General features: G+C 40.1%; 1 protein-coding gene across 3 annotated transcripts in view; it reads left to right on the top strand.

Annotated features, from left to right (window-relative positions):
- The first annotated feature begins 2,528 nt into the window (after positions 1 to 2,528).
- LOC148902744 (semaphorin-3F-like) overlaps positions 2,529 to 9,362 on the top strand; it is a 27,283-nt gene continuing 20,449 nt past the window's right edge. The window contains exons 1-4 of one of the 3 annotated variants that reach the window (XM_088990125.1): positions 2,529 to 2,939; positions 5,681 to 5,765; positions 6,077 to 6,174; positions 6,254 to 6,390. In XM_088990125.1, coding sequence (XP_088846251.1) covers positions 6,279 to 6,390 — 112 coding nt within the window. In that variant the 5' untranslated portion in view covers positions 2,529 to 2,939; positions 5,681 to 5,765; positions 6,077 to 6,174; positions 6,254 to 6,278. Of the gene's footprint in view, positions 2,940 to 4,220; positions 4,245 to 5,680; positions 5,766 to 6,076; positions 6,175 to 6,253; positions 6,391 to 9,362 lie in introns of those variants that run through there. The other 2 variants (XM_088990133.1, XM_088990141.1) reach the window with 2 other exon arrangements.

Here is a 9,362-nt window from a genome sequence, read left to right as displayed (position 1 = left end):
CTAGTATCAAATAATAGTCTTGGTGCAACACACAACGATTCCCCATTGCGTTATTTATATTTTTTCCTTCTAATTTCGCCATCAACACGAAGTTTTCAGACCAAACAAAGTACCCAAAATGCATTGTGTGTCGCTTTCTCGCTCAGGGGCATTCCTTCAGTGACGTAGGGTGAGGACTCGTCACCAACTCAAAAACAAGACTTCCGGAATATTCAGCGCGAGTCTTAAAACGTAAAATCTCACTATATGCGGTGGAATCTTTGTAAAACACGCTCAGTAGAAGTAATTTGAAGTGATTTTACAAATTATGGACACAACTTGTCCTGAGGCGTCGGTTGTCCTTTAAGACGGAGCACACAAATTGGGCCGTTACTTCCCTTCACCGGCTGCCTGTGCGCTTTGGAGTCCATTTTAAGATTCTGCTCTTTGTGTCCAAATGTTGAAATGGTCTCGCCACTGCCTGGTGACTCAGATCAGCTGACCAGCTGCTCTTGGAGGTACCAAAGTCTAAGCAGAAGCTTAAAGGGGATAAATGGAGCTGTTTCCATGGCTGGTCTTGAACTGTGGAATGACCTCCCAAGGACCCTCATTACCCATTTTTTATAACATGCCTCAAAATTAATTCACGTCCATATAAAACAACATGACAAAAATAGATATCAAATAACAAATATAATACAACATAACATGTATATATATATTTATATATACTATACACAAAACCATGACCGTTCCACCTTACTTTTATTGTTTATTTTTTGGTTAGCTTTCAGCTCAAAGTGCCTGCTTATAAACAAATATAAAAATCCAACACAAGATCACAAAACGTTTTTTCTAATCAAATTAAATATAAACAAATATGATGCCATAGTATCATGTTGTTTTATATTAACATAAATTAATGTATATATCTATATAGATATATATCTATAATAATACATTTCATTTATAAGCGCCTTTCAAAACTCTCAAGGACACTTTACAGTCACAGGATATTTTTTTCTGCGGGTGAGCAGCGGCAGCCACACACGGCAGCGTTCACTCAACCCGGAAGTAACATAAAGTAAGATCTATCTATCTATCTATCTATCTATCTATCTATCTATCTATCTATCTATCTATCTATCTATCTATCTATCTATCTATCTATCTATCTATCTATCTATCTATCTACCTACCTACCTACCTACCTACCTACCTACCTACCTACCTACCTACCTACCTACCTACCTATCTATCTATCTATCTATCTATCTATCTATCTATCTATCTATCTATCTATCTATCTATCTATCTATCTATCTATCTATCTATCTATCTATCTACCTACCTACCTACCTACCTACCTACCTACCTACCTACCTACCTACCTACCTACCTACCTACCTATCTATCTATCTATCTATCTATCTATCTATCTATCTATCTACCTACCTATCTATCTATCTATCTATCTATCTATCTATCTATCTATCTATCGATCTACCTACCTACCTACCTACCTATCTATCTATCTATCTATCTATCTATCTATCTATCTATCTATCTATCTATCTATCTATCTATCTATCTAGCTAGCTAGCTAGCTAGCTAGCTAGCTATCTATCTATCTAGCTATCTACTTTTTTTACATTATTTGTCGACTCATTGTCAGGTGTGGCCAAATGAAAACCGATGTTTTTGATTACCGAACTAACTAATGTTAGGTTTTGTGCGTTTTCAGCACAGTAATGCCTCAAAATGGTGGAAAAAATAACAGTAAATTTAATTGAATGCTGTTTGCTCCTTTCTGTGACTCGCTGTTGTTTTACAGTACTGTACTGTAATGACTTTTACTGCCATTTACTGTCTTTTTTTAGGTTAAAAAAAAATCCGCGATGCATAAAGGGCCGTGATAATCGAACCGTGAAGTAGCAAGGTATTACTGTATAGTATCTTGTGCTTTACCTTTCGGCTTTTTCCCTTCAGGGGTCGCCATAGAGAATCCGTGTCCTCCCTCTCCAGAGGTTTGATTTGCATGTTTGTTTTGGCACACACACGCAAAAAATATGAAACATCTTTCTTCTCTTCACTTGGTTTCACGCTTAGTATTATATGTCAGTGTTGGTTGTTTGAGAGTCTGTATGCTTTCTTTTCACTACGTCTCTTTTCACAAGGATGGACTTATCTCGCCTTCACCCCACCCAGCCTCCTTCTTTTGTCACCGTTGTCATGCACGCGGGAACAGCCACATTGGAATCTTGAGAATGTTTTTTTTTGTCTTTTTCTTTTTCTTTTGCCTGACCCGGTTTGCAAAGTAACGATGACCAAGAAGTGCATTACTCAAAGATAGCCGTGTATGAATATAAAACAGAAGCCTCACTGAATTATTAACTTTTCCAACTGGGTAAGTGTTGAGGTGATATTTAGTTTTTTTTTAACGTGGCCACTGATGCGTTCACGTGCTGCAACAGCAGTAGGAACAGGGACGAACGGGGTTAAATCCGCCCCATATGCTGCACTGGGAGGTTGCGTCCACTACTACAGGGAAGACTGCGTGAGGCTGGCAGACTGGGAGGGAGCGCAGAAGGGGGAGGACTACGGGACTCGATACACACACACATAGACTTTGAAAGCAACACCTGCACCTGATCGCTCCATTTCCTGCTCACTGAAGTCTTTCTCGTCCACAAGACGACGTGACGTGGAGTCCTATCAATAATCATCCACGCGGATGGCTTCCTAAACTTTGCCAAAGCGATTAGATTCTTCTTCTTATGGGACCGAAAGTCGCCTCATAGCGACTGGCTGCTCGCGCTTCTACTTTTTTTTTTTGGGTGTCAATCAAGAATCGTTTAAAAAACGGATTATTTCTCCACGAGGTGTGATATTTTTTTTCTTTGGAGCGACGCGCGGGGGGAATGTGGCTGTGACAACTTTTTGCGTCGTCGATATCAAAGGTAAGACTTTTAAAGGACAACCGACATCACTTTTTTGTTTCCTAACTGACATCAGAAAAACGTTTTCTAGCATCTAAAATATCCACAACACGGCAGGCTGATATTTTTAGTCCAATTAAAAACACCAATAAAAATGACTTAAAGTGTCCAAAATCTGCAAAAAAATTGAACTGCGAATTGGGCATTTTCAGAAAGTCCCGCCCCCAGTTCGTGACGTCACGCCAAGACGTCTTGCCTTGCCCTAGAATCAAAACAATGGCTTCAGATTCGGAGAACATGCTTTCTTGTTACACATCCAGTTATGAATATGATTCAAATAGTTCTGAAGAGGAAAGCATACATGTTTGCAATCGATTAAAGAATTTATTCCGTGCCATTTTGAGGCAACATTGGGGGGGAAATGGATCACCAAAAAAGAGGCAGAAAATGGCGGCCAACCTCCTGTGAGGAATTCATCAGCCCGTTTCCACAGGCTGATAAATTCCTTCTATGGAGCTTGATCGCCCTCTTCTGGTGGCTTTTTGGTGCAACACGAGGTTTTCAGACCAAACAAGTACAGCAAAATACATTGACGTGATGGAAGGATTGCTACAATGTGTCTTTTTTTTCGGTCAGGGGCGTTCCTTCAGTGACGTCACGTACAGACTCGTCACCAACTCAAAAACAAGTCTTCCTGAATATTCAGCGTGAGTCTTAAAACGTAAAATATAGCTATATGCGGTGGAATCCTTGCAAAATACGCTCAGTAGAAGTCATTTGAAGCCATTTTACAAATTATGGACACAACTTGTCCGGAGACGTCGGTTGTCCTTGAAGGGGTTAACTTTTAACAGGCTTTAGGTTACTTTGTATGTGCATGCATGTGTGTGTGTGTGTGTGTGGTGACTGACTGAACATTTTTGCTCTATCGGTTTGCTATTTCTGGATAGTTTGACGTGACAGGTAAACTGCGCCCATATGAGGTTCGAGCTCGTCCTCTAATTATTTGATGGAATTCTAAACCTCATTCAGAGGGCATATTATTACTAGAGATGGCCCCAGTATGTCCTGTCGTCACCATCCAGCTGTCAAAACCACAGCAAACACACACACACACACACACACACACCCACACACACACACACACACACACACACACACACACACACACACGAGGATGGAAGCATGTTTATTTTTTTACTCCACTAGGTGTTCTTAACTCATTCGCTGGCACACCCGAATTTATTCGGGTTTTGGTTTTGCTTGCGGTGGTGCCGATGAAGCGCTGGTCAGACCTCAGCCAATGTGTTTTCCCTTCCCCGATGGGTCAGCATTTGCCTTTTGTCCATGTTAAGCGTATATAAATCAATATACACTTATATGTATTGTATTATATTTTGTGCAGTCACCCTCATTTCAAACTCGGATAACTTCAGACCCATATAACTTAAGAATTAACTTTTTTTTAAATGAAAGAGTCTTAGGTTTCTTACGCTAAATTGAATGTTTATGTAGTCCTAAAAGTCAATATTTTGTTGGTCCTGCAATTTGAGTGAAAATGACACTGGCACTTGAGTGGACACATTTTTATATATATTTATACATATATTTATGTATATTTTATACATAATATTATATTATTATATTATTATATATTTATGTATATTTTTACATATAAACATTTGTGGACACATTTATATATATATATATGAGGTGTATGCAAAAGGCATACATATTTTGGTAGTATCATTTACAGTATTGTCACTTACTGACATATTTTGAGCGCTCAGCCTTCACACGAATCTGTCAATAGTTCACCTCATATTTATCTTTTTTTTAATATAATTTGCAAGATTGTAAATGGTCGTCAATCGTTTGCTAAAAGCTGTATACGCCATGCCTCGGCGGGTCTCGGCGAACCTCGGCCCCGCAGATTAGCGAGGGATGCCCGCGTGATGGCTTATCGGCCCAGCAAACAGGGAGACAATTTAATGGACTCAGCTTTTAGTATTCATAATTTAGACGGGATACTCTGCGGGAAAGTGCAGTTGCATAATAAATGTGTGAGTTAAGGTCTTGGTTTCAACACCCTGAAAGTGTCTGAAATTGACAGTGTGGGTGCTCCTGTCACCGCTGTGCTAGCTAGCTAACAATCGTCTGTGCTGATCAATTGCAGTCGAGCTGTGGTTGAAGTTTAAAGGACAACCGACATCAGAAAAAACGTTTTATAGCATCTAAAATACCCAAAACACGCAGTATGATATTTTTCGTCAAATACAAAACACCAATAAAAATGACTTTAAATGTCCAAAATCTGCAAAAAAAAAATGAACCCGGAAGTGGCCAGTTTCAGAAGGTCCCGCCCCCTTGTTCGTGATGTCACCCCAAGACGTCTTGCCTTGCTGGAGAATCAAAACAATGGCTTCAGATTCGGAGAATTTGCTTTCTTGTTACTCATCCAGTTATGAATATGATTCAAATACTTCTGAAGAAGAAAGCATACATGTTTGCAATTGATTAAAGAAGTCCTTCCGTGTCATTTTGAGGCATCAGGGGTGGGAAATGTTGCACCCAAAAAAGGCAGAAAATGGCGACAAAGCCGTGTAAGAAATTAATCAGCCCGTTTCCACAGGCTGATTAATTCCTTACACGGAGCTTTGTCTGCCTCTTTTCGGTCCTACACGAAGTTTTCAGACCAAAGTACAGCAAAATACATTGACGTGATGAAAGGACTGCTACAACGTGTCCTTTTTTTCCATCAGGGGCGTTCCATCAGTGACGTAGGGTGAAGACTCGTCACCAACTCAAAAACAAGACTTCCGGAATATTCCGCGCGAGTCTTAAAAGGTAAAATATAGCTATATGCGGTGGAATTTTTGTAAAATACGCTCAGTAGAAGTCATTTGAAACCATTTTACAAATTATGGACACAACTTGTCCGGAGGTTGTTCTTTAAAGGACAACCGACGTCTCCGGTGTGTGTGTGCTCATGCAACAAAAATCATGCCTCATCTCAAAGCATCACTGCAAAATGGAGAATGAGCATTTTCCAACAATCCGTCCTTGCAGACACGATTATGTAGTCTTGACACACACCTCATGACATTTACTCTTTAAATAAGTAATGGGGGGCTTTGATTTTTTTTTTTCCAATGCAGGTGTGAAGATTTGGACTGCGCTCTGCGTTTCAACCTTATTGGACAGCTGGAGGCCAAACATCCGATCAGAGGCTTCAAAGAGAGAAAAACAGAGCGAGGTAGAGCATGTGTGTCTTTTTCTGTCCTTTATTCCTCATGGGGCATGCTATAATAATCAGTCTTTTTTTTTTAATCCAGATTTAGATCTGTGTGGGCTACCTGTATGGCTGTTACCATGACAACATCTGGAGCCCAACTCCTCTTGGTAGCCTTATGTGTTTACAGAGGTCTGAGCTTTCAGCAGTCGGCGCCACGGGTTCGCCTTTCCTTCAAAGGTGAGCCGGAACGCTCGTCCGTCTGTTTTTTTTTTTTGTGTTGTTTTTCCACTTGCACAGACCTGCACGCGTCAAGCTCGACTTCCTCTTCATGCGTACATTATATCAAGAGCGTTTTTCCTGACACATGTCAAAAGGGCGCTACAGTGGAAACAAAAGGGGGATATTACAAGTGTTTTTCTACTGGAAAGGACTCTTGGTGAAAACGGAGCCACTCCACACCCTGAAACTCACACGCACCTCGTTTCTGCGACGCTTTGACATGCGATGTAATGACGTCCGTTCAGCAGTATCGGATACCTGTACTTAGGCCTGGAACACAGAGAAGGATGTCTCGAATGTAAAAATAAAAATGTTTACAGTAGTTATGACAGACCCCACACACAGCAAGATAAAAAAAAAAAGTCAGGCATTTAAAGGACAACCGACACCTCCGGACAAGTTGTGTCCATAATTTGTAAAATGGCTTCAAATGACTTCTACTGAGCGTATTTTACAAAGATTCCAGCACATATAGCTATATTTTACATTTTAAGACTCGCGCTGAATATTCAGGAAGTCTTCTCAGGAAATTCACAGAAAATGCATCTAAGGCCAAAAGTTCATCTTCTAAACATTTATTTCCCATAAGAAACCATTAAAAATTAGAATAATCTGTTCCCAGGTCCCCATAAAAGATATTTTTTTACTAAATAAGACTTAAAATTACACAAAATATAGCTTATTTTACGTATAATAAATGTGCTATTGTACTGTAATCAAGAAATAAACTGTACAATATAATACAGTCTATATAAACTGTCTTTTGACTTTGGTTTATGTCGACATTAGTAAGAAATATTGTGCTAAGTCAATCTTTGTATTTTCTCTAATACCGTACAATAGCTATCTGGCTGGCAAGCTATCTTGCTAGCTAGCTATTAGCCATCTAATGGCTTACTAGCTTGCTTTCTATCTATTTTGTCTTACTATCCTATTTGAGTTACTTCCGGGTTGCGTGAACGCTGGCGCGTGTGGCTGCCACTGCTCACCCACAGAAAAAAAATATCCTGTAACTGTAAAAGTGACCTTGAGAGTTTTGAATGGCGCTTAAAAATGAAAGCTATTATTATTATTATTATTATTCATAATATAGTGGTTTTATTGACCTTTGTGATGGTCGTTGATGTCGTTGCCTCTTGATGAGATCCGAGTGAAGTTGCCGTGCTTTCTCAGTGATAATACCCTCACTCACACTGTCCCCTGCTAGCTGATTTTCGGTAATCCAAATCAACAGAAGTTTTTCAACCTCTTTTATTGCCTGAGACCGTTGCTTAGGCAACGCGGAAATACCCGTAGCCACACACGCATCCTTAATAGCTTCCTTATTATTAAGGATAGTAGCAATGGTCAACTTAGCATATTGGTACTGGGATACTAAGTCACACAAACGCACACCTCGTTCGTGTTTTTCGTTGATCTCCTTGTTCTGCTCGACCAGCTTTTGTGTCTTCTTCGGCTTAACACTAGCCTGTGGTGGGGTCTTTTTCGGTCCCATAAAAGTACTCCACTCGATAACAAATCACATCTGCACTCAAAGAAAGGAGGTGTGTGGAAAACAAATCCGCAACCCACTGTGGCGCTGTGTGGTTTGGTTCGTCTGTCAAAAACTAGTTCATTAATTATTATAATTAATGATTAATAATTAATTTATAATTAATTAGCCAAGGCTATATGCTAACGAATTTAATCTTTGTGAGGTGAAACGTTCGTGAGCTAAAGCGTTCGTTAACTGAGGTATCACTGTATTTGGAAACAAATCCCATAATTTACAGCATCTTTCAGCATTTTTTTCAAGAACGTGAATTGAAACTGAAACAATAGTCATTGCTCAAAGTGGACGGAAACTTGGATGAGGGACTGCAGCCAGTTCTTCTGCGTTTGTCGAATGTTAAAGGACAACCGACATCACTTTTTTGTTTCCTAACTGACATCAGAAAAACGTTTTATAGCATCTAAAATACCCAAAACACGCGGGATGATATTTTTAGTCAAATGCAAAACACCAATAAAAATGACTTAAAGTGTCCAAAATCTGCAAAAAATTGGGCATTTTCAGAAAGTCCCGCCAAGACGTCTTGCATTGCTTGTGAATCAAAACAATGGCTTCAGATTCGGAGAATATGCTTTCTTGTTACACATTCAGTTATGAATATGATTCAAATAGTTCTGAAGAGGAAAGCATACATGTTTGCAATCGATTAAAGAATTTATTCCGTGCCATTTTGAGACAATAGGGGGGGGAAATGTACCACTAAAAAAGAGGCAGAAAATGGCGACGTCCAGTGAGGAATTAATCAGCCCGTTTCCACAGGCTGATAAATTCCTTCCATGGAGCTTGGACGCCCTCTTCTGGCGGCTTTTTGGTGCAACACGAGGTTTTCAGACCAAACAAGTACCGCAAAATACATTGACGTGATGGAAGGCTCACTACAATGCGTCTTTTTTCGGTCAGGGGTGTTCCTTTCGTGACGTCACGTACGGACTCGTCACCAAGTCAAAAACAAGACTTCCTAAATATTCAGCGCGAGTCTTAAAGTATAGCTATATGCGGTGGAATCTTTGTAAAATGCACTCAGTAGAAGTCATTTGAAGCCATTTTACAAATTATGGACACAACTTGTCCGGATACGTCAGTTGTCCTTTAAATCCACCCTCTCCGAACACACACGAGGGCACGTTCACAACAGCTGAGATGTGTTCACATATTAGCTTGGTGCTTTTGTTGCCGCACTCCCAAACCACATTAACCCTTCCCCTTATTACCAAACAAACAAAAAAAAAAGCGAACATTTGGATGGAGTCCAAATGTTTTCTCCGACTCCAACGATTTATTGTTCATTGTTCGCCACCGCGAGTCTCTTTGTTTCCGGAGGCACCCGCGGAGGAGGTTGCGGTGCTTGCGAGGGTTCATGTGAGTCCTTTGAGCCGGC

This window comes from Hippocampus bargibanti, linkage group LG01 (assembly GCF_051943395.1).
Source record: "Hippocampus bargibanti isolate YZ-2025 linkage group LG01, ASM5194339v1, whole genome shotgun sequence".
NCBI lineage: Eukaryota > Metazoa > Chordata > Actinopteri > Syngnathiformes > Syngnathidae > Hippocampus > Hippocampus bargibanti.
Note: the sequence above shows the minus strand (reverse complement) of the source record. Positions and strands in the feature narration are given on the sequence as shown.